At 45.1% G+C, this 26,239-nt stretch overlaps 1 protein-coding gene across 2 annotated transcripts in view; it reads right to left on the bottom strand.

The window, feature by feature from the left end:
- The window catches only part of TRIM29 (tripartite motif containing 29), a 98,170-nt gene extending 93,740 nt beyond the window's left edge, over positions 1–4,430 (bottom strand). The window contains exon 1 of one of the 2 annotated variants that reach the window (XM_045556270.1): positions 3,418–4,430. In XM_045556270.1, the coding sequence (XP_045412226.1) occupies positions 3,418–4,221 (804 nt within the window). In that variant the 5' untranslated portion in view covers positions 4,222–4,430. The remainder of the gene's footprint in view (positions 1–3,417) is intronic. The other variant, XM_045556269.1, reaches the window with a different exon arrangement.
- Positions 4,431–26,239: the final 21,809 nt, after the last annotated feature.

The raw sequence follows: 26,239 nt of genomic DNA, 5'->3' as shown, positions 1-26,239 counted from the left end.
GCCTGGTGGCTCAGGCTTCATGGAAGAATTGGGCAATGAAATGAAAAACAAAGCCATGGGGCATGGGGAGAGAAGGGAGCTGAGCACAATGTTGGAGTCAAGAAAGAGGACGAGGCGCTGCAGCTGAGCCCCTTCCGGGCGACACTCACGGCTGAGTGTCTCCACACATGCCTTGTCTTGCTATCACCCCAGAGCCCAGGCCAGACCCACGACAGGGCAGGGCCACACCGGAGCAGGTGGCTATCCACCTGGGAGGGGTCCTAGCATCCTGGTGTGCTGCAGTAGGAGAGAGTTGGGATGGACAGAAGGAAGGGACACAGAAAGGGACGCACACGAATATTTTAATCTCGCCCACCTAACCTAGCCTGGGAGATGTCCAGAGGGAGGGGGGTGGACAGGAGATATTTAGGAAATCCCTTGTGACATCTGGGTGGAACTGGAAACATTCTGACCCAGGGGCCACCAGAGGAAGGCACTGTCGTATTGCCACACCGAATGCCCTTTTTCTGACAAGGACTCAGCTGGGAGTCTGTAGGTAGAGCTGAGGCCCAGGAGATGAGCAGCCACAGTCATAGGTGTCATCTACAGCCCCACACAACCAACCGAGACAGGTCCGAGGTGACCTCACCAGGCTTCCCCAGCAGGCCTGCAGAACGGGTTCTGCACAGGGCTCCTTGCAGAAAGCTATGTGTGGGCCGATGTTTGGGTCTGCAGGAGATGCCTCAAAGGATGCCAGGACTGGCGTGCTTGCTCACGCTGGCCATCGACCCACTAACCCCACTCTGCTAAGGACCCCCACATCTGACATTCCAGCAGAGCCAGGCCTAGACAAAGTGCTTCGCCCCAGCTCAGAGCCTTGGCTGCTTGGCTCTGCCTCTCCCTGCCCCTCCCCGTGCCACAGGCACACGCATGTGTACACACACACACACACACACACACACACACACACAGGCTGCCCAATGATCCCCCCAGTAAAGTTACCCCAGTGGACCTGGCATTTTCTCCTAAAGCACACGTATCCTGAATCCCCTTTCCTCAGGGCCCTTTCTGGATGCGCTCCCAAACACTGGAAGAGGACTTAGGGGCTTCTTCCTCAAACAAGAACCTCAGACAGGTCCCTTCCTTTCTCTGGGCCTGTGTCGCATCTGCAAGGTGAAGGAGCATGGCCAATACTCCACCAGGCCTGCCGTCTGGCCTCTGGGGTGTGTTTACTTACAGCTGCTTCCGTGTAACTGGGCAGGTGCTCCCCAGTCCTGTTTGTGCGTCCGAGCTCTGCCTCCTGACCTACATCACGAGTCGTCAAGGACAGGGACTGTGTCTGTGAGTCCCACAGCAGCCCCCGCACCAGAACGTGAACTCTGAGCTCCTGCCGCCTCCAGACAGGGCTGCCCAGGACCCTTCTGCCCACCGGAACCACCTCTTCCAGGGGCATTCAGGCTTTTCTTAAGTGGAGATTTCAGATACAATTGATTCAGATAAAATTGGGGGCTGAGTTCTACATAGAAAACAGAGCAGTAAGAGTGTGCTTTGCTTGCCGTCAAGGTGGGAGGCTGTAGCCTCTGCCTTCCCGGCACCTTTTGCCCCTGCCCCACCCTGAGGCCTCAAAGGCATTTCCAAGAATCCTAGGGCTCTGTGGGGTAATTTGAAAAGCAACAATCTATCCCCACACCTTGGTTTCACATATAGGGAAACCGAGGCTGAGAGAATAGAAGGGCCGTATCCATAGCCTGACAGCTAGTTAGAAGCAAAAACTGGGACTAGGACTCGGTCACATATCCTAAAACCTGTCCTGAGGCTCTGCTGTTCCTTTGTGGCTATGGATGAGGATGGCTGCCCCTTGCTCTGTTTGGACTTCCCGAGTAAGCTCCCTAGGAAAGGGACTCAAGGCCCCTGCCCTGTCTCTGTCTCCCAGTATGAACTTGAAGCCACTGGGGCGGGAGGATGGGGGAAGCTGGGAACACCTTCTTCCTGCCAAATGAGGCTTCTGGAAAGGATCTGTTCCCATCTCTAACGCGTCTCTCCCTGCCCAGGGGTGTGGGCGAAAGGTGCAGGGAGAGAGTAGTCAACAAACTCGTGGTCAGGGAGGCTGGGCAGGGAGGGATCCTGTGCTGCCCCATTCTGAGGGGTGCAGAGGCCCTTGAAGAAAGCCGAGTCCCCTACATCGGTGGCCAGGAGGGTTTGTCCCGGAGAGGTGGCCCACAGCAGAGAGCTGTGTTGCTGCAGGGGGCAGTGGGCCTAGCGTCTGTGGGGAAAGGGCAGCAGCCACAGCTGGGCCCTTAGCCCAGTTCACCCTCCCCAGGGGAGCTACATGCACAAGCCTCCACTCGCCTCTGCTCCGCCCCGTGGAAGTACAGGCAGAATCACTTACTTAACTCACGCAAACACACTCACCTATCACATACGCAAATATATGCAACATCAACATGCACATAAACACCAAAATGCACGTAAAACACACACATATACAGAAGATCCTTGACTTACAATGGGGTTGATTCCCAATAAACCCACCATAAATTGAAAATATCATAGGTCGAAATGTATTTAATACACCTAACCTACCAAACATCATAGCTTGGCCTCGCCTACCTTAAACATGCTCAGAACACATACATTAGCCTACGGATTGGCAAAATCATCTACTACAAAGCCCGTTTTATGATAAAGCGCTGAACATCTCAGGTAACTTATTAAATACTGCACTGTACTAAAAGTCTATCGCTTTCACACCATGTAAAGTCGAACCATCGGTAAGTGGAAGATGGTCTGTGTACATCCACCCCGTCTACACTCGAACTCCCACCCTCACTGGTAGTGTCCATCTACAGGCATAGGCATGTCCACACACCACCACACACGCAAAGCACAGGGGGCCCAGCCGAGACAAGGACAAAGGAGGCCATGGGGAATTAGACACAAGCAGCCACTGTACCGCAAACACAAACTGCAAAGCCAGCCAAAAGGACCTTACTGTGGCTCCCAAAATTCCCTCCTTCTTATGTCTTCCCTCACCCACCACCCATCCCCAAGGGCCAGTCCTGTTCAGGTGGGAAGAATTCTCTCTCCCTTTAAGCAAAAAGAAGAGACACCCCAGCCAGGCAGAGCCCAGGAGGGAGTTCTTACCATTGGGTCTTATTCCCTGATGTGAACTGAACTCGGTCAAACCCCCAATCTTTCTGAGCCTCTATTTGCTCATCTAGGAAATGCCTCTGTCTCCTGAGACCTTAGGGGATTGGGGAGCCACCTCTGACCCGCAGCCTGGAGGGACAGAGGGGAAAGAAATGTCTCCTGAAAGAGCCAAGGATAGCACAGACGTAAGCCCCACACCCTAGGAAGCCCAGCGGAGAAAATCAAGGCCAGAGGGGCAGGGGAGGGAGGAGAGGCCTGGAAGGGCAGCGAGGGGCCCCAGCACGCTACCTCCTTCTCGGCCTTGGCCTCCTCCACCGTCACGGTGCTGTGATTCTTGTGCTCCTGGAACATGCAGAGGTAGCAGATGCAGGTCTGGTCGGTCTGGCAGAAGAGCTCCATGGTCTTGCCGTGCAGGGGGCACTTGCGGGCCTCGAAGTCCCGGATGGGCTCGAGCAGCTGGTGGTCTCGGAAGGCGGCGCCCTCCAGGTGGGGCTTGAGGTGCAGCTCGCAGAAGGAGGCCTGGCACACCAGGCAGGACTTGACGGCCTTCTGCTTGTTGCCGATGCAGGAGTCGCACAGCACCTCCTCGGAGCCCGCCTTGGACCGTGAGAAAAGGCCGGCGTCGGGCCGGGGGTAGCTGTTCCGCCGGGCCTCTCCCGGCTCCGCGATGGACACCGTGGCCTTCCGGGGCTCCGAGAAGATGGACTTGCGCAGCTCCCCCTTCTCAGCAAAGGTGACCGGTGGCTTCTTGGCGGCCCCCAGCTGGAGCCCCGCGTACGGTGACCTCCTGCCTTCCACCGAGTCCATGCTGAAGTAGTTGGAGTTCTTGTCGTCCATGGACTCGACAAACTGGATAATGGGCCGCCGCCACTCGTTGCCCGAGAACAGGGCGCTCTTCCCTTCCCCCGGCTTCAGGGTGGGGCCCGGGCTCTTGCCCTCGGCCGTGTCCCCACCGTGTCCGTTGGTGGTCTTGGCATCCTTGCCGTCGGCCTTGGTGCCGTTCTCCAGGCTGCCACTGGGGCCCGATGGGCCGCGGGCATCCCTGGCTTCCGGGCTCGACCCGTTGCTCCTGGAGGCATCTGCAGCTTCCATCGCAGGTCACTGGGCTGGTCCGTTCGGGGCTCACTGGGGCCACAGGGTGGGCGACCTTTCCGGCGGGCGTCTCGGCGGGGAGTGGGGCGGGCAGCCACGGGCCCAGGGACACACCTGCGGGGAGGAGGGGGCGGAGGCCGCGGAGGGAGGGGCAGCAGCACCGGCCTGACACAACGGGCCGGGGAGAGGCAGGCGGCTCCGCAGCCAGCAGAGCAGCTAATTACACCGGGAGCCACGCCCTGCACATTCATACCTCACCTGATTTTTAGAAGAAGTGCTTTTTTTTCTCCCCCAGCTTAATTATTTTCCACAACTCAGCAACCAGTTGGGCTGCTTCCGTCTGACGCATTTGCTTCTCGTCAGGGAAGGGGGCCCTCCGTTCTCGTGGGTGGGCAGGCTTTGCTGAGCCCGGGGGCCCCTGGGGCAGAAGGTGAGGTGTCCACCGAGGCCCGCAGGACAGAGGGCTATTAATTGGGTCACACAAGCCAAATAGCCTCCTAATTTGCGGGACTGAATTTCAGAGGACGGATTGTCCACCCCGGGACAGTGGGGTTGCTTCTCACCTTACAGGGAAGTCCGGGCTCAGTTTGATTTGGATTTTAGGACGTGGAGTGACATGGCTACTGATTACTGAACCCTACTTGCCAGCTTCCAGGCACCGTCCTCGATACTTTACATACATGAGCTCATTTGAGCCTCGCTACAACCCGTTCAATTATCCCTTTTTGTTAGACAAGAAAACTGAGTCTCTAAAAAGGTAACTTGCTGGCCTACATGGAGTGGGAGAGCTGGGATTTGACTCCCGAAGCCTTTGAGATTCCAAAGTCCCTTCTTCAGCTAGGGTGCCATAAAGCCGCCAAACGCCTCACCAGAAGAAGGCTTCTGAAAGTCTTTCCCATCCCAGCGGCCCTAACAAGGTACATGTAGATCTTAAGTTTTTGTACCAGAGCAGGTCAGAACCTGCTTGGATCCAAAGGACAGAGAAACAGCAAGCAGGGGAATCCAAGCAATGCCAGGCCAGGTGTTTGGGTCCTCAGGGACTCTCACCTGTCTCCACAGTAGGTTTGCTGTGTGACTCAGAAAAACATCTGCCTGTCCTCTTTGGACCAGGCCACAGGTAATACCCTCCAAAATGAGACCAGTGGAGTGTGGGACTCATAATCTCCGAAGTAAGCTGTTCATGTATGACTATCATGTAAATACAGACCTCAGGAAGAAAAGGGAGAAAAACAACTCCATCCTTCCCTCTCCCTGATTCCCTGCAGGAATGCTGGGGACCCTCAGCTCTTATAGGACATGCCTCCCAGGCACCTCTGGGCTGTGACGCCCTGCCTGGGTCCTGGGAAGCCAGCACACCTCCACCGGGTAAAGGGCTGTGCCTCTCCCACAGGGCAGAGCAGACCGGGGGTGAGGCTGGTGGGGCAGGTTCTGGGCCGTGCAGAGGGGAGTGGGTTTCCCTTCCTTCCCCTCGAATCCAGGTCAAGCTCCACGGGCCCCCGCCCCTTTGGCTCGCCAGGCTGAACAGCTAATCCTTTGCAATAACAGCCCCTGGGAAAAAAGGGCAGAGACAAGCTTGGCTCACAAAGCAGTTGAGTTTTAAGAGGAGGTGTGTGGGGGTGGTGTTGGGGGTGGGGCATGCTGGCTTGGGATGGGGATTCCCCTCCCACCTGAGGTCTCTGTCCTCAGCCCCCAAAGAAGCCCCCTTCTGTTTGAACTCACAGGCAAGTTGGCTAAGAGCTCAAGGGGGCTTCTGGGGTGGAGAATCCCATCTCAAAAAGCCAGGCCCAGTTTCACTGGGCTCTTGGCTGAGGCCTGGAGGAAACAGGAGAGGGAGAGAGAGTGGAGTACTGTCCTGGTCCGCTGGCTGGGGACATGCCCCTCTCTCCTCTGATTATGTCTCTCTTACCTGAGAGAACAGGCCGTGAGGAGAAAAGAGCAGAGAGGGCAAGAAGGAGCAGACAGAAAAGCCACAGGGCTCTGCTTACAGATCCACACCAATGCTGGCTGGGCCTGTTCTTAGAGTTCACACAACCACCTTCCAGAAATCTGGGAAAAGATTCTGAACCTTAGGAATAAGCCAACACAGACTAGATGCTCAGAAAGCATTTGTGGGTGGGTGGATGGACAGACACGTGGATAAATGGGCGGAAGAAACCAAAGCTAGATGAATATGCATGAGAAAATGGATGAATAGATGAATAAGAGACGTGTTGATGACGGACGAGTGGGTGGAGGGATGATGGATAGATAAACGGATGGATGGATGAATGAGCAGATAGTTGGAGAACTGGATAAAAGAATTGAAAAAAGAAGGAAGGGAGGAGGGAAGATAGGTGAGAAGGAGAAAGGAGAGAGATTAGGAAGGAAGGAAGGAAGGAAGGAGATGGATAGGCAGTAAGTAGGTGAGTGAGTGGATTGCAAGGGTGTGCTGATAAAAGTTTAGCAGCTGGTTCTTCCACAGTGAAAAAGCACTGGTTCGTAGTGTTTGCCGATTTCTCCCATCCTATTACCAATGTGAAGGGTGCTGGGACGAGCTGTCAGCATGAGCCTGCTCCAACACAGCACTGGAGGACTAGCGGATGACCCAGGAGGAAGCACAGATGATGGGAGGGAGGATGGAGGAGGGGTGCTGGAGAGGCCACTCTCAGCTGTCCCACGGGAGGGAAACCCGTCCAGTGCCTCAAGGCGAATGGGAAGTCAGGCAAATCCTCGTCTTTCGGGGGGCTTTCCTTCGGACCCAAGCCCGCGGGGATCGCTGCCCTACCCGCCCCTGTAACTTCCCTCTGTCCTACTCAGAAGGCATTTAGCTCAGACCCCCGAGGTTGCTAATGATTCATTCTTACACACACATATTTGTGGGGCATCCTACTGTGGGCCAGGCACTGAGCAAGGGACTGATCGTAGAAATGTGCATGAGCCCCAGATCCTGCCACTGGGGAGCTCACAGTCCCATGGGAAAGGCAATTATCTGAATCTGGCACGAACAGTGAATGAGGGAAATACGTGCGAGGGGCTCGGGCTGCCCCGAGGAGGGAGCGCCCAGGACGTGCTGAGAGAGGCCCGGCTCTCCTCTAACCAGGCTGAGCATGGCTCGCTCTCCACACACAGAAGCGTCCTCCCCGGCCAGACAGAGATGGTGTTTGACTTGACTCAACAGATACTGATTCAGCTGAATTCTCGGTGGGTGCTGCTTGACTTTGGGTTCTCCTAGGCTCCACCCAAATGCCTGGTGGGAGGTAGAGTCTTCTGGGGACCCTCACAATCCAAGGGCTAAACAGACCTTCTAAGGGGAAGAAAACAAAAACAGTCATCCTTCCAGGGCTGGCCCAAGCCCCCATCCCACCACCGTCCTGTCCAGCAGCCCGCCTGGAGCTGAAGCAGAGAGCTGAGGACTTCCACCCCTCAGTACTGAGCTCAGGCGTGGGCACCAAGGACTGTCCCCGGGAAGGGCTCCCCCAGGTCCCTCGCCCTGGCTCTGCCATTTGTGCCACCTAAGGGCCTGACTTCATGCAACCCCATCTGCTGGGTTCCTGACCCTCTCCAGCCCCAAATCCAGTCGCACAGTTTCCATAAAAGGGCACTTCCTGATGGCCTTCGGCGCCCATATGTCATATGCAAACTGGCAAAAAGCCCCTATGGGCCATCATATCCACCACGGTGGTTGAGGGAGGGCCCTGAAACAGAGGGGCATCCTCATTTTTAAAGGCCTTGAAAAGAAGGGACCCCGGGAACCCCCTCAGTTACTCCTCCTCCACCTCATCCTGTCCTCCCTCTGGTCTAGCTTAAAGTCTTCCTGCTGCAACAGTTCTCCCTGTACCAGGTGGTGGTGGAATTTGACTGGCTGCCAGCCCCTACCTCATCCCTTGTCAGAGCTGGCAGGTGTGGCTTCCACAGAAGGATCCTTATGAAGCAGAGGTGACTTCCCCTCTTCCCACTTGGCTCTCGAAGACCAGGCCTGCCAGCCTGCCAGCCCCCACCGAGCCCCTCCTCCCACGCCCACCGACCAGTCAACCCCAAGCCTCCTCCCAGCTTCTTTCATGAGGCATCTCAACGCCATTCCCCTCCTGGAAGCCTCCCCTGATTCAGTGGGTGGAGCAGCTTCACCCACCCACAGCGGTGGCCTGGTCACACCTGATTTTGTCACCAATCATCTGCAGATGAAAGAGGAAACCCCTTAAAAGGAGAAAACTCCTCCGGCTTTTTTGGAATCCCAGTGTTGGTGGAATCTTCGGATTAGGAGGGCACAATCAGTTGGTTCATCCTCTGCCTCTGGGCAAGGCTATATCTAGAAAATCTTTTTTATATATCTTTTAAAGAACTATATGTCCTTTAAAAGACCTGCAAGATTTCACAGCCTCCCTCAACCACTCATTTCAAGCTTTAGAACTATTAGCTGGGGGAAGTTCTTCTTTGAATCTAACTTAAATACTCTATAAATGAAAGTTTACTGTGTAGTTAGAATTGAGGAACTGAGCCTCTGGCCCTGCGAAGGACAAGCCAAGAGGTAATTGTATCTGTGAGGGGAGGGTTCCACTCCAGTCTTAATGTTTACATGGTTCTTTTGACTTCTTGGTAACTGTCCTTTTGTTGTACCTCCAGCTGTAGACAGCAGCAAGAAGGCTATGGTAGTTCAAAACTTGATAGCAATAATATTTCTGAAGTCTTAATTTTCTCATGTCTGATCTCTTAATACAATGGAGTTTATCCTGAATTGGAAGGATTTAGATTATGTACCAAGAACTCTCTAGATTGAGAAGTACTGTTTCCACTCCCATAAATTCCTTTCTTGGAAGAACTTCAAAAACAGGATTAATTTCTACCTGCCTAGAATGTTTCGGGCACCTACCGGGAAAGCAGGAGAGGAGAAAGGAACACACATTTGTAGCACATCTGCAGGGGACCGGGCATGGTCCCAGCCCTGGGGTACAGAGAAGGATAAGACACTGTCCTCACCCTCAAGGGCTCTTAGCTGACTGGGCCCCTCGGGATTCAAGCAACAGTCCTCCCGCTCCTACTCCAAGGCCTGCCCTTGGCTCGTTCCAAGCCTTTTGGCCCCAGAAAAGACACTGGGTCCTGACTGTGGCTCTCAAGTAAGCAGAAGGGAGGCAGGGTATCCCCAGGGCAGAGTGCTCAGGTCTGGGCCCAATGGCACAAACTGCCTTAGGACTCTTGCATAATGAGCAGGTCCCCCGTCCCTGGCCTCGGCATCTTCCCAGCACCTGCTGGGGACTCTGGACAAGGCCCCGTGGGTAAGGCTGACCCCACCCGTGAAGGATGCTGTGACGGCTGGTTGAATGTGTCAGCTCGGCTAAGCTGTAGCACCCAGTTACTTACCCAAACACTAATCCAGGTGTTGCCGTGAGAGAAAGTCACCTGTAGTCGATTGACATTAAATAAGGGCGATTACCCTCAGTAATGTGGGTGTGCCTCATCTGATCCGGGGCAAAGCCCTAAGGGGTAAAAACTGGGGGTTCCCAGGGAAGAAATTCTGCCTCAAGACTGCAGTGTCAGCTCCTGCCTGAGTTTCCAGCCTGCGGCCTGCCCTCTGGATTGAGGACTTGTCGGCCCCCACAATCGCACGAGCCAATTCCTGGAAATAAATCTCTCCACGTAAACATGCATCCTATTGGTTGTTTCTCTGTGGGATCCTGGCTGATTCCTGCCACAGCCCAGCTCTGGCTCCCTGGGACTTCGGCAGAGTTTCTCAGAGGGACAGGAGCTCACCCAGGGCCTGCGGGGACCAGCGCTCTGTGGGTGCAGCTGGAGCTGGGGTGGGGAGCCCCGGACTTTCTTGATGTGTGAATTTGGGCAGGTTACTTCGTCTCTCTGAGCCAGCTTCCTTCCCTAAGAAAGGAGGCTGATCCTAGCTCCCTGGGTGAGGGACTGAGGAAGGTGACGACCGTGAAAATGCCGAGACCGTGTGTGGCTCACGAGAACTGCTTGGGGTTTTGTGTAGTATGTTGCTTTGAGGAAAAAACGAGCAGGGTTTTTCTCTGCCGGAGAAGGAATGGAGAAGGGTATGGGGAAGGGGAATTGGCTTCCTTCTTGTTCCTGCAGCTGGGTCGGGTGAGGTTTTCAACCCTCCGCTCTCGGCTCCCAGGCACCTTCCAGCTCTGAAATTCTATGATTACAGGTTTGCGTCCTAAAATACAGAGCAGGGCAGTGAAAATAATTAAAGACTTGGAAAACAGGACCTGAGAGCAAAGGGTTAATTGGTGCCGGGATTATTTAGCCTGGAGAAGGGGTGGTTTAATTAAATCCTTCTTAACCTAGGGAGGGTTATTTGCATGGAGGCTGGGCAGCTTCTCTCCACCCCTCCAGAGGGCAAAGCAAGAGGGAAGCAGCTAACAGCTAGAGGGACTGAAGGGAGAGGCAGGCATCTGCCGTGCCCACCTAACACCGGCTCTTCCTCAGGCCCTGTCTGCGGGCAGGTCCCTGGTGGTAGGAAAGGGATTGGATGATCTCTGGGTTTTCTCTGTGCTGTTCGGATTCTGGAAACTAATTTCCCCAGAATTGTGAAAGATAGGAGGAAAGGGAGAAAGGGGGATCAAATTGAACAGATGTGGTGGGGCTAGCCCACCGGCCCTCCCCGGCCGTCCCCTAGGTATGGTGGAGGCCAGCCGGCAGGCCCAGAGGTTACCAGGGGTCAGTCAGAGAGAAGTCTGTGCCTTTGCCCCGCGCCTGCCCCTCAACCCAGCAGACGCCTTCTTTCCCATTCCTTGTTCCTTTCGTGCAGCGGAGTGTGAGCCTGCCGGTTGGGGCAGTGCTATCATCTCAGGAAGCTGTCAGGGAAAATGAGGCTCCCATCGCAGCTGCGGTAGCTAGCGCTCTCTCCCAGGGAACACGCAGCTCCGCCAGCTCCCTCCCAGGCCCCGAGCTTCTCCCCTGCTTTCATCATCATTGTCACCGTCAGAACGAACGGTAATACCAGCTGCTTTCTTTTGTTGTTGAAGGCACGCTCTCTGCCAGGCACTTCACACAGACTGCCCCTAATGCCACAACTCTCACACATGGTACATGGCACAGGTAAAGAAATAGAGGCCCAGAGAGATGAAGCAACTTGCCCAAGGCCACACAGCAGAGCCAGGACCCAGCCCTGTTCCATCCATCCGTGCTCTCTGGACTTCGCTACCAATCCAGGAGAAAACACTATCCCCAACTTACTGATGAAGAAGTTAGGACTGAGAAGTCGAGCAACCTGCCTTCAGTCACTCAGCTGTGAGTCAGTGAAGCCAGATCTCCCGGCTACAAAACCTGCACATTTCCCCTACTAAATGAGGATGGGGAGGGCATCGCCCTTTCTGCAGTTTCTCATCCCATGGATGGAGGGAGAAACCCTGTGAGACCCCCCAGTGGGTGGCAGGCAAGGGTCGCTCACCTGTCCATCAGAGGGACTGGACAGAATAGTAATGAGAAATAGCATATTGTCAGTGTTCATTAGGCACTTATCACATGACAGGCACTGTGCTAGACCCTCAACATGGTCATCTCAATCAATCCTCCCATAATAGGATGAGGTGGGTGCTTTTATTCTCCCCATTCTAAATATGAGGAAACCGAGACAGAGAGTTTGAGTAATCTGCCCAAGGTCACAAGGTTACTGAACTAGCAGAACTGGGTTTTGAACTCCACATACTCTGGCTCCAGAACTCTCCCTCTAATCCCTTAAACTATGCTGTTAATTTTTTTCTTCTTAGCCAAGCATGCTAACTGATTTTACAGTCAAACAGCTACCTTTGTGGTGTCTCCAAAAATTCTTTCTGTGTCTTCCATATTCTTCCAGACTCCACTCCGGAGGAGAACCCCCCCAGACCGTCTTACCACTCCCTGGCAGCCCCCGCGCCCACCGTGACCTTCTGAGCTCAGGAGACCCCCATCCCAGGAGGAGGCTGTGAGGTCAGAACCTGCTCCCCTGTCCCTGGCAAGGCCTGGCTCCCCGTCCATGGCCTCACCTGGAGACACGGCTGAGCCCAGGGCCAGACGCGGGCCGGAGCCAGAGCTCTCTGAAAGGCAAAGAGGGCAGGAGGCAGCCTGAACCCACAGAGATGGGGACATGAGTTGTGGGGAAGGAGGTGAGGCCAACTCTGCCTGGGTCACTGCCCAGCCTGAGGCCGCTAGGGAGGGAGGACTGGTGAGGGACAAGGGGACAGAGAACGAAAAGGAGGGGCCTCTGGCCCCGGCTCAGCACCATCCTGCCCAAGCCCTGTGCTGCCGCTGGAGAGGCCGGGCTGGGCCCACCTTGGAGCCCTCCTGATCTAGGCTGGGCAGGGCAGGGGAGGGGTGTGCAGGGAGGCTGGGTGTGGCAGCTTCTGCAGGGCAGCTGTTGGCTCTCAGGCCTCTCCTCTTGGCTGGACCCTCCCCTCACACCCAAAGTCAAACCAGACTGAACCATCTGCAGTTGCCAGAAAGCCCTATCAGGCGTGCTTAGCCAGGGGCTGTCTCCCATGCTGCTCCTGTGCCTCTCCACCCTCTCTGGGGCTCAGCTTGGTTGGCAATTCCTCCAAGAATTGCTTCTTGACCTCCCCACCCTGATCCAGGCTGAAGGACCCTTCTGTGTGCCCCCACAGCTTCCCCTAGTTCCCCAGGGCCTGCCCTGCTCACGCTGCATTGGAATCATCTGTTGACCCCACTCCCACCAGCAGGCCATCAGTCCAGGTCATCTCTGTGGCCGCAGCACCTAACACGGTGCCCAAGGCCGGGCGCGGTGGCTCACGCCTGTAATCCTAGCACTCTGGGAGGCCGAGGCGGGTGGATCGCTCAAGGTCAGAAGTTCGAGACCAGCCTCAGCAAGAGTGAGACCCCGTCTCTACTAAAAAAATAGAAAGAAATTATCTGGCCAACTAAAATATATATAGCAAAAATTAGCCAGGCATGGTGGCGCATGCCTGTAGTCCCAGCTACTCTGGAGGCTGAGGCAGGAGGATCGCTTAAGCCCAGGAGTTTGAGGTTGCTGTGAGCTAGGCTAACGCCATGGCACTCACTCTAGCCCGGGCAAAAAAGCGAGACTCTGTCTCAAAAAAAAAAAAAAAAAAAAAAAAAACACGGTGCCCAGCAAACAGTGGGTATTCAACAAATACTTCTTGAGCTCACAGATGGTTAAAATAGAACAAAAGTGAGAGCAGACTGCAGGCATCTTGTGGGTGCTGCCCCAAAGCCCAGGGTTTCTGGAGCAGTGCCAGGCGCTCAGTGGGTCCTTGGCAAGAGCAAATCAGGGCGTGAGGCCGGGATGCTGACTGCGGCAGTGAGGCACTTACCCAGTTCTGCTGGGAGGTGACTTTAGAGGTGGATCAGGGCAGTCCAGCGGGGAGGCGGGCCAGGGTGCAGGGCTGGGCACCCAGCTGAAATTTCCCTCCAGTCTGCGAGTTTCCAAGGAAGCAGGCAGAAGGGACTTGTCGGGACAGGGCAGCCTGTCCGTCCTGTTACAGATGTGCTGGCGCTCAGATGCCAACGCAGCCAGAGCCCTGCCCGCCTCTGCCCTGGGGAGCCATCGTGGACAAAGGGCAGTGGAGCAAAGCCGGGGGACAGGGAGGGCACCAGGCAGGTGGGAAAGAGAAATGAGAAGGGAGCCGCAGGGAAAACTCAGGGGAACCAGAAGACAGCAGAGAGCCAGAGTGCGCAGAAGAGGGAGACAGAGGCAGATCAAATGGAAAAAATTTATGTCAAAATATACCTCACAGCCCACAAAACCCTTTCCCCAACATTGTCTCACATGAACGCACAACAGCCCCGTGAGGTGTAATTATCCTTTTCTTCCCTTTTATTTTATTTCACTTTTTACACAGAAAACTTCAAAAATACTAAGTAAACATGATAGCTTAACAATGTACCCATCACCCTGCTTCAGCGACAATCACATTGTGCCATTCTCCTTTCACTATATTTTCACCCACTCAACTTTTATTCTTCCTTGACATTACTGTTTTGTAGGAAAATTTACATACGTTAAAACGTACAAATATTAGCTGTACGATGTTGATAAATGTTTACGTCCAAGTAACCCACATCCCTGTCGTAATAGGGTACATTACCATCTTACTGGAAAATGCTTTCACATTCCTTCCCAGTCAGTCCTACCACTCACCTCCGCCCCCAACTAGTCTAATTTCTAACTCTAGACTCAGTTTGCCCAATTTAAACCTCACTTAAGTGGAATCGTGTAATATGTACTCCTGAGCGCCTTGCTTCTTCCTCTCAGCATAATGTCTTTGGGATTCATCCATCTCAATGCATTTATCAGCAGTGTGTCTCTTTTAAATTGCTGACTAGGATTCTACTGTATGAACACATCGGAATTTGTCTGGTGATTTTCCTGTTGAGCATTTGGGCTGTTTCCAGCGTGTGACTATTGTGAATAAAGCTTCTGTGAACATTTGTTTTTGTGCACATGTTTTCCTTTCTCTTAGATAAATACCTACAAGTGGAATTACCACGTCAAACAGTAGGTGTTTATTTAACTTCATAAGAAACAGTCAAACCTTTTTCCCAAGTGGTTGCTCTATTTTGCATTCCCACCAGCAGCGTGTATGCATTCCAGTTGCTCTGCAATCTGGTCCACATTTGGTTGTTGTCAGGCTTTTAAAATTTAGCCATTCTAGTAGGTGCATAGTGATAATCTCATCGTGGCTGTACTTTGTACATCTTAGTGACTAATGATGTCAAGCGATGTTTCATGTGCTTATTGGTGTTCATGTATCTTCTTTTATTAATATGAAGTATCTGTTCAAATCTTTTGTCCAATTTAATAGGATTGCTTGCCTTATTATTGCATCATAGGAGTTCTTTGTGTATTCTGGTAACATGTCCTTTACAAGATTTATGTTTTCTGAATATTTTCTTCAAAGCTGTAGCTTGTCTATTAATTTTTAATGGTGTCCTTTTATCAGATTTATTAAGGCATAATTTGTATAAAATTCACCAATTTTAAGTGTACCAATCAGTGAGTTTTTGACAAATGTAAACAGCCATGTAACCACCTTGAAAAGCACGATGTAGAACATTTCCATCCCTCCAAAAAGCTTCCTTGCACATCATTTTAGTTCATCCTCTACTCCTATCCACTGGAAATCACTAATTGCTTTCTGGCACTATAGTTTTACCTTTTCTAGAATTTCATATTAGTGGAAACTTGCAGTATGTAATCTTTTACATCTGGTTTCTTTCACTTAGCATAATGTTTTCGAGATGCATCCATGCCTTTGCCTGTATAAGTAGTTCCATCTTAACGTTGAATAGTATTCCATTGTAAAGACAGTCTATAATTTGTCCTTTCACCACTTTATGGACGTGTGGTGTTTGTTTCAGTTTGGGGCTGTCATAGATGGAGCTGCTATGAATAATTACATAAATGACTTTGTGTGTTTATTTTCATTTCTCCTGGGTAAATACCTAGAAGTGGATTTGTTGGGTCATATAATAACAATATACTTAACTTTAAAGTAACTATCAAACTGTTTTCCACAGTGGCTATGCTTTTTTGCATTCCCACCAACAAATTATAAGACTTCCATTTCCTCCTCATCCTGCCAACACATCGTATAGTCAGTCTTTTTAAATTTTAGCCATCCTAGTGGTTTTGCAGCGTTATTTTGGCGTGATTTCAATTTATGTACATCTAGTGACTAATGATGTTGTGCTTATTTTCTATTTGCTCACCTTCACTGGTGACATATCGTTTTCCCAGTTCCCTCTATATCGTTTTCCCAGTTCCTAATCAGGCCGTTTGTCTTCTTAGTGAGTAGGAAGAACTTTTTTCTTTAAATATCCTGGATCCAATTCCTTTGTTAGATACATGTTTCACAAATACTTTCTACCCCATTATGGTTTGCCTTTTCACTTTCTTATCAATGTCTTCTAAAATGCAAAAGCTATTCATTTTAATGAAGTCCCATATATTGATTTTTTTTTCTTGTAAAGCCTGTGCTTTCTATGTCCTCTCTAAGAAATCTAGTGGAACCTTAGGTTACAAAGACCTCAAGTCTTTGATGCACCATTTCAAGTTAATTGTTGTTTGTGGTGTGAGATAAGCGCCATTTTTTCCCTTATACATGGATATCCAATTGTTCCAGCACCATTTGTTGAAAAGATCATCATATCCCCCATTGAACTACCTTGCTTGACACCTTTCTGAAAAATTAGTTAACCATCTATATAAATCTATTTCTGGACTCTCTTATCCTGTTCCAGTGACCTAAATGTCTACTCTTTACTATAACACACTGTCTTAATTGCCGTAACTTTGTTGTAAGTCTTAAAATCAGGTAGTAAGTCCTCCAAGCTTGTTCTTTGTTTTTCATATTTTTTGTAGCTATTATAGTCCTTGGCATTTCCATATGAATTTTAGAATCATCTTGTCCATTTCTCAAAAAAACTGCTGCAATTTTGATTGAGGTTTATTTTGGGGAAAATTGACAGCTTCATAATATCAAGTCTTCTGGTCTATGAACATGGTATATTTCTTTCTTTATTTAGATCTTTAATTTCTCCCAGCAATATTTTGTAGTTTTTAGTGTACTGTATAAATTTTACTAAATTGCCCCTAAGCATTTCATGTTTTTATGCCATCATAAGTGTTATTTGCAACTTAAATTTCCAATTGTTACTTTCTAGTGTATAGAATTAGAATTAATTTTGCATATTAAATCTGTATACTGCACCATTGCTAAACTCACTTATTAATCTAGTACCTTAGCTTGCCTGCAGGTTCCTTAAGATTTTCTAGATAGAAAATTATGTTGTCTGTAAACAAAGAAAATTTTGAATCTTCCCAACCAAACAGCATGCCTTTTATTTCTTTTTCTTGAATCATTGCACTGGCTAGGACCTCCAGTACACTGTTGCATAGAAATAGTTATAACAGACTTCCTTGCCTTGTTCCTGATATGAGAGTAAAAACATTCAGTCTTTCACCTCTAAGTATGATGTTACCTATAGGGTTTTTTTTAATAGATGCCCTTGTCCAGGTTGTGTAAATTCCCTTCTATTCCTAATTTGCTAAGATTTTATTAACTATCATGAGTCTGTGTTGAATTTTGTCAAAACTTTCTCTGCATCTATTGACACAGTCATGTTTATTTATCTTAAGTCTGTTTATACGGTATGTTAGTTTTCTACTGTTATCAGAACAGATTTAGTGGCTTAAAACAACACAAATTTGTTATCTTACAGTTCTGGAGGTTAGGAGTCCAAAATGGGGTCAAATCAAGGTGTTGGCAGGACTGCATTTCTTCTGGAGGTTCTAGAAGAGAATATTTTTCTTCGCCTTTTCCAGCTCGTAGACGCTGCCCACGTTCCCTGGCTCCTGGCCCCTTTCCGTCTTCAAAGCCAGCATTTGCTTCACTCTTGTCTCTGCTTCTGCGGTCACATGCCTTTTAGTCTGACTCTGACTCTCCTGCCTCCCTCTTTCATGTATGAGGACCCTTGTGGTTACATGGGGCCCACCCACATAACCCAGAACAATCCCCCACCTCAGAATCCTTAACTTCATCATATCTGCAAAATCTCTTTTGCTATGAAAAGTAGCATATTCACAGGTAGCAATAGGCAGGTGTTCTGCCTACCACATATGGTAAGTCATAGATTGGCCTTTTATTTAATGTGGTAAAAAATACATAATATAAAATTTACCCTCTTTACCATTTTTTTAAGTATACAATTCAGTAGTGTGAAAGACCTCTAGAACCTCTTCATCTGGTAAAACTGAGACTCTATACCCACCAAACAACAATTCCCCATTCAACAATTCCTCCTCTCAGCTTCTGGAAACCACCATTCTACTTTCTGTTTCCATGATTTTGACTACTCTGTCTCCTATAAGTGGAATCACACAGTATTTGTTCATTTGTGACTGTTTATTTCACTCAGCACAATGTCTTCAAGGTTCAACCAAGTTGTATATAGATTGACTTTTGAATATTAAACCAACTTTGAATTCCTGGGATAAATGGCATTTGGTCATGATTTATTACCCTTTTTTTATGTTGCAGAATTTTATTTGCTAAAATTTGTTAAGAATTTTTGTGTCTGTGTTCTTGAAGGATAGTGGTTGGTAGATTTCTTTTTTCTTTTTCCATATAATGTCTTTGAGTAGTTTTGATAGCATGTAATGCTGGCCTCCTAAAATGAGTTTTAAAGTGTGCCCTCCTCTTCTATTTTCTGCAACAGTTTTTGTAGAATTGGTATTTTTTTTCCTTAAATGCTTAGTATCCTGGAAATGGCTTGTACTGCCTCATGAGAATGTGTTGTTAAATTTGCAGAAATTTTGTGAACTGGCTGTTAAATATAGTCATTATTAAAAATTAAATAAATTATATTAAAAATAATAAATACCAAATACTCATCACTTAATATTTTTGCTACATTTTATTAATATCAATGCTATTGAGTATATCTATGACTACTCCATCTAGATGGCATTCTACTGCTTATCTCTTCCTAACTCATAATCAATGATATCACATTGGTAGCATGAAATTGGCCATGGTGGGAGTATTTACTATGGAAATCGGCAAATGCTATGAAACAGGGATTTTTTTCTCTCAGCCAGATGTAAAACATTTACCAGCATACCAGTGGGTAGAATGCACTAGTGAAGCCATCTGATTCTGGAATTTTCTTTATAGAAAGGGTTTGGGGTTTCTTACTATAAATTTAATTCCTTTAATAGATACAGAATATTCAAATTATTTTTTTCTCAAGTGACCTTTGTAGTCTGTGTTTCAAGAAATGTGTCCATTTTGTCTCAGTTGCTAAATTTATTGGCATATAGTTGTTCACAATATTTTCTTAGGCTTTTTCAATGCCTGTAAGACATTCCTTCATTCCTGATATAGGTAATTTGTGTCATCTCTCTTTTTTTCTTGATCAGCCAAGCTAGAATTTTATCAATTGTATTGATCTTTCTGTGGTGTAAGACCTAAAATTTAGGTCCAACATTATGTGCTGCCTTGACAGCTGATAAAATCGGGAGGGCCTCATCTAGCCTAAATTCAAGTTCCCTTTCCCACTCTGCTCCTGTGGATAACGTCCCCTAGCCAAATTCCCTTAATCAAGAGGACCAGGTTCAGTTTCCTGCTTATCCATGAATGGCAGGATTTAGTTTCTTGCCAGCCATGGAATTATTCAGACAAGCTAATCACATCCTCCTGCAGGAACCACAGGGAACCCCACTCTCTTAATACTATAAAACCTGCATCCCAAAGCCTCTGGTAGTTCACTCTGCTCACAAGGGCAACCCCATGTGATTGCTCACCTCTGTTCCCAAGTATAACACCCCGTATGGTATGTGGCAGCCTCATCCCCAGGCTGAGTATTTGTGACTAATAAACTGCTACTGATGGCATCTGCCCAGTGTCAGGTGTTGTATATTCCACCATCCCCATAACTCTAGGGTGGGAATTCCTCCCTTACCAACTGGATTAATAGGAAGCAATTAAAATATTTTTCAAAGAATACGTTTGGGGCTTTTAGATTTTTCTTTTCTCTCTCTCTCTCTCTTTTTTTTTTTTTCTATTTTATTGATTCCTGCTCTTGTCTTTTCATTTCCTTCATTGAATTTTTTTTTTTTTTTTTTGAGACAGAGTCTCACTCTTTTGCCTGGGCTAGAGTGCCGTGGCATCAATCTAGCTCACAGCAACCTCAAACTCCTGGGCTCAAGCGATCCTACTGTCTCAGCCTCCCGAGTAGCTGGGACTACAGGCATGTGCCACCATGCCCGGCTAATTTTTCTATATATATTTTTAGCTGTCCATATAATTTCTTTCTATTTTTAGTACAGACGAGATCTTGCTCTTGTTCAGTCTGGGCTTCATTGAATTTAATTGGATTTAATTTTCTCTTTTCTTTTTCTAGTTTCTTTTGTTGAAAGCTCAGGTGATTGATTAGAGAACATTTTTTCTAACATAAGCATTTAATGCTGTGTATTTATATCTAAATGTTGATTTAGCTGCAGCCCAGAATTTTTGATAAGTTGCATGTATGCTTTTTTATTCAGTTCAAAATATTTTCTAATTATCTTTTATATTTGGTTTCTTTAAAAGTCTTTCATCTAATTTCTAAATATTTGGGGAATTTCCTAGATATATTTTAGTTATTGATTTATACTTTTTTTTCACTGTGGTTAGAGAACATATTTTGTGATTTCAAACTTCTTAAATCTTGAGACCTGTTTTATGGCCCAGAATATTGTCTATCTTGGTAAATCTTACCTGTACACTTGAAAAGAATGTGTATTCTGCTGATATTGGGTAGCGTGCTCCATAAATGTCAATTAGGTCAAGTTGATTGATGTTGTTCAAATCATCTGTACCCTTACTGATATTCTTTCTACTTGTTCTACCAATTACTGAGAGAAGAGTGTTGAAATCTTCAACTGTAATTGTGAATTTGTCTATTTCTTTTTCAGATGTATCAGTTTTTGCTTCATATAATTTGAAGCTCTGTTACTAAATGCATAAACATTTCATATTTTTATTGTCCTACTGATTATTTGACCTCTTTTTCATTAAGAAATATTTCTCTTTGTCCTTTGTAATATTCAAAGTCTACTTTGGTCAATATTAACATAGTCTCCCTAATATCTTTTCATTAGTGCTTACATGGCATATATTTTTCTATCATTTTACTTTTAATCCCTTTGTTTTATTTAGAGTGCATTTCTTATAAACAGCATGTAGCTAAATCTTGCTTTTTTTAAAATCCAGTCTGACAATTGCTGCCATTTAATTGGAGTGTTTACACTATTTACACTTAATGTAATTATCACTCAGTATTGCTGGGTACAAATCTATCTTCTTGCTATTTGTTTCTTATTAGTCCAATTTGTTCTATGGTCCTTTTGTATCTCTTTTCTGCTTCTTTGGGAATAATTGGGAATATTTCATGATTCCTTTTTACCTCCGCTACTGGTTTATTAGCTGTTTCTCTTTATTCTATTTTTAGTGGTTGCTCTACACTTTACAATATGCATCCTTAGCTTACCTTAAAATTATCTTTACCATTTCACATATAGGTTAAAACAGAGGTCAATAAATTTTAATAAAGGGCCAGATAGTAAATATTTTAATTTTGCGGGCCATATAATCTCTGTTGTAACTTCTCAACTTTGCCATTGAAGCAAAAGCAGCCACAACTTATACATAAATGAATGAACATAGCTGTGTTCCCATAAAATTTTATATACAGATGCTGAAATTTGCATTTCATATAATTTTCACATATCACAAAATATTACTTATCTTTTGACTTTTTTCTCACCATTTAAAATGTAAAAACCATTCTTTGCTTGTGGGCCATAGAATAACAGGTAGATGGCTGGATTTACCTTGTGGGCTATAATTTGCCACCCCCAGTATAAAAGCTTTATAACAATATACAGTAAAATTTAGTTTTTCTTCTCATCCTTTATGATATTGTTGTCACATAATTTTACTTCTACATATGCTACAAATCCAAAATACATTGCTATTATTGTTGCTTCATATATTTAGGAATTTTTTACTTTTAAATGAGAGAAAAAAATTATATTTATCTATGTATCTACCATTGTCAGTGCTGGTCATTTCTTTGAGTAGATTCAGATTTCTATATGGCATAATTTTTCTTCTTCTTGAGATTTTCCTTTAATTTTTTTTTTTTTTTTTTTTTTTGCAAAGCAGTTCCACTGGGAATGAATTCTCTCATCTTGTTTTGTCTGAAAGTCCTTTATTTCATCTTCATTTATAAAAGATATTTTACTTGCTATAGAATTATAGGATGCAGAGGTTATTTTTTGTTTGTTTGTTTTCTTTTTTGTAGTACTTTAAAGATGTCATACCCTGTCTTCTGGCTGTCATATTTTGATGATAATTCTATTGCTATTCTTCAGTCTCTGTACATAATGCCTTTTTTCTCTGCCTATTTTTGAGATTTTTTCTCTTTTTCACTGATTTTCAGATATTCAATTATAATAATCTTGGTGTAAGTTTTTTTTATTTTTATTCTACTTGGTTCATTGACCTTTTTGGACCTGTGGGTTTATACTTTTTATCAAATTTAGGGACATCTTAGCTATGAATATTTCAAATAATTTTTTCATTTCTCCCCTATCCTCTCTTTATGAAACTCCAATTACATGTATATTAGACTGCTTGACATTGTTCCACAGGTCGTTGAAGTTCATTTTTTAATCCAGTATTTTTCTCTTGGTGCTTGATTTCACATAATTTATATCGCTGGATCTTCAAGTTCATTGATCCTTTCTTCTGTAGTGTCTAATCTTCTGTTAATCCCATCTAGTGTATTTTTTATTTCAGATATATTTTTTATCTCTAGAAGTTCTTTTGTATTACTCAGTTCTCTCTCATTATGTTCATGTTTTCCTCTACCTTCTTTAACCCATGAAGCATATTTATAGTGACTCTCTAAACATTCTTGTTTGTTAATTTTATTATATTTGTTTTTCTATTGGTTGATTTATCTCTTGATTATGGGTCATATTTTTCATATTCATTTTATGTCTAGAAATTTTTTGGGGGGGGCTGGTGGTTTTTTGCTTTTTTTTTTTTTTTTTTGATACAAAGTTTTTCTCTGTCACCTTGGCTGGAATGCAGTGGTATTATCATAGATCACTGCAACCTTAAACTTCTAGGCTTCAAGTGATCCTCCTTCCTCAGGCTCCCAAGTGTCTGGGACTACAGGCACACACTACCACACCTGGGTAATTTTTTTATTTTTTTGTAGAGATGAGGTCTTGCTATGTTGCCCAGGCTAGTCTTGAACTCCTGGCCTCATGCAATTCTCCTGCCTTGGTCTCCCAAAGTACTGGGATTACAGGCATGAGCCACCACACTTAGTCTGGAAATTTTTATTAAATGCTGGGCATAATAAATTTTACATTATTTGGTTCTGGATTTTGTAGTATTTTTTTTAAGCAGTATTGGACTTTATTTTGGTGCAGAGTTAAGCTGAGCCCTTTCAAGCTTTGTGATTAAGCTTTGTTAAAGTGGGTTCACTGCAGCCTTTAGACCAGAATTAATTTTGCTTGACTGCTAAGGCATTACTCTTCTGAGAATTCTATCCAATGTACTGTAAGGTCTCTCAATTCTGGCTGGTAGGAACACAAGTTCTAAGTTCTATGTAAGTTCCAGAAATTGTTCTGCCCCTCTTCTCCCTCTCAATTCTTCCCAGCTTTGGGTCTTTTCCTTCATACATTGCAAATCAGTAGCCAAAGACTCAAGGGACAGCTTTGCAGATCTCAGAATTCTGTCTCTTTCTGTGAAGCTTTCTCCTCTTTGGTACCCCACCCTGAAAGTTCTAGGACTTGGCTCCCCTGAACTCCAATCACTTTCTCTTCAATTCAGTGAGACCATCAGGGCTGCTTTGCTTCTCTTCCTTTGTGACCTTGAAACTTCCTCCAGACAATAAGCTGAAGCAATTGTAGGGCTCTCTTCATTCGTTCCCCTTCTCTCAAGGATCACAGCCTTGCACTGACTATTGTGTAGTATCTAGAAAACATTGTTTCATAAATTCATCCAGCTTTCAGTTATTTAAAGGGACAGGGTAAATCTGGTTACTGTTGCTCTACCATGCTGAAAGCAGAAATGTTTACTGATGAGCAAAGTTTGTTTTTTCTAAATTTTAATGAAGCCTAATTTATCATTTTTTTCTTTTATCATTATTGATTTCACTGTTTAAGACATTTTTGCCACTTTTAAGCCTCTAAAATATTCTCCTATGTTTGCTTAAAAAAACTTTATAGTATTAGCTGCTATATTTATATCTATGATCTAACTCTAACTTTTTGATATATAGTATAAGGTTCAAAGGTCAAGCTTCATTTTTTTCTGACTAAAGATGTCTAATTGTTAGAGTGCCATTTGTTGAAAGGTTTTCTTTTCTCTGTAGAATTGCTTTAGCACCTCTGTCCAAAATCAACTGTATTACTGCAAGTCTATTTCTAGAATCTCTACTGTGTTTCATTGATCTACTTGTCTATCCATATGCCAATACAACACTATCTTGATTGTTGTAGTTTTATAGTAAGCCTTAAAGTAATCTGGAATAAATTCTTCAGCTTTGTTTTTCTTTTTCAGGATAATTTTGGTCCTTTGTATTGTACTTTCATATATTTTCATAAGCCTATAAAATGCTAACAGCAAGGCTTTTTAGAGTTATGACTGGAATTACATTAAAACTATAGATTAATTTGGCAAAGATTCCATCTTATCAATGTTGAGTCTTACCACTTATAAATATGGCTTATTTCTACCTCATTTTGGTCTTTTTTAATTTCACTCAGCAATGTTCTGTCATTTTCAGTGCACAGTTCTTGCATATCTTTTGTTAAAGACTTTCCTAAGTTTTTTGTCATTTATAATGCTATTATAATTGGAATCTTCCCTCTTCAATTATTTTTCCAATTGCTAGTGTGTAGAGGTATAATTTATTTGTATATATTGACCTTGTGTTCTGTATCCTTGCTAAATTCACTTATTAGTTCTAGTAAGGTTTTTATTCACATAAACTATCATGTCATCTGAGAATACATACTGTTTTACTTCTTCCTTTCCAATATTTATGTTTTTCATTTCTTTTTCTTGTCTTGTTTCAGTGGCTATGATATCCAGTACAATGTTAAATAGAAGTAGTGAAAGTAGACTTTCTGGCCTTTTTCCTCATCTATGGGGAAATAATTCAGTCTTTCCCAATAAGGGTGATTTTAGCTATACATTTTTCATAGATGCCCTTTGTCAGATTGAGAAAGTCTCTCATTTTCTTAGTTTTCTAGGAGTTTTTATTCTGAATGAGTGGGATTTTGTCAAATGCTTTTTGTGATTATTGAGGTAATAATATGAATTTTCTCCTTTAATCTCTAAGAGATGAATTACAATAAGTGATTTACAAATATGAAATGGATAAACCTCATTAGTCAGCTATATGATCTTTTTTATATATTGTTGGATTCAGTTTAAATAAAATAATATAGCTTTAAATAACTCATGGGTCAAAGAAAAAATAAAATGGAAATTTAAAAATATTTTGAACTAAACAATAATGAAAATACAACATATCAACATTTTATTTGATTTCCAAATATTTGAAAATTTCCAAAGACCTTACTAATTTCTAATTTAATTCCATTTTGGTCAGAAAAAATACTGTATAATATTTCAATCTTTTGAAATTTATTGAGACTTGTTATTTTACCAAGCATATGATCCATCTTGGTGAATGTTTCATGTACACTAAGGAGGAAAATGAGTATTTAGCAGTTTTTATGTATAGTATTCTATAAATGTCAATTCACCCAAGGAAGTTAATAGTCTCATTCAAATCTTCTATATTCTAACTGAACTTTTGTCTAACTAAGCTACCAATTATTGAGATAAAATATGCAACTATGATTGTGAATTTGTCTATTTCTCAAATTTTGTTCTGTCAGTTTTTTCTTTGTGTATTTTGAAGCTCTATTATTAGATTTAGTACAGATTATAATAATTATTACTAATTATTAGATTTTAGTACATATTTATAGTTATTATGCTTCCTTAATGTATTGAACTCTTTATCATTATGAAATATCCCTTTATTTCCGGTAATATTTTTTGTCTTGAAGTTTATTTTGTCTGATATTAATATAGCAACTCCACCTTTCTGATGAATTATGTTTCAATGGTATATCAGTAAGGGTTTTATCAGAGAAACAGAACCTACTGGAGATCTATTTCTATATAGATACAAATATATACATATCTATCTATATATATCTAGAGAGAGAGAGGAGAGAGAAAATTTCAAGGAATTGACTTATGTCACCATGGGGCTAGCAAATCTGAAATCTGTAGGGTAAGGTAGACTGGTAGGCTGGAAAATCTCCAGCAGCAGCTGAAGCTGTAGGCAGAATTTCTTCTTTCTCTGGGAAACTTCGTTTTGCTCTTAAAATCTTTCAACTGATTGGATAAGACCCACCTGGATTATGGAGGATAATCTCCCTCACTTTAATATGCAATATACATTCACAGCAACACCTAGATCAGTGTTTCAT

This window comes from Lemur catta, chromosome 7 (genome assembly GCF_020740605.2).
Source record: "Lemur catta isolate mLemCat1 chromosome 7, mLemCat1.pri, whole genome shotgun sequence".
In the NCBI taxonomy this organism is placed as follows: domain Eukaryota; kingdom Metazoa; phylum Chordata; class Mammalia; order Primates; family Lemuridae; genus Lemur; species Lemur catta.
Note: the sequence above shows the minus strand (reverse complement) of the source record. Positions and strands in the feature narration are given on the sequence as shown.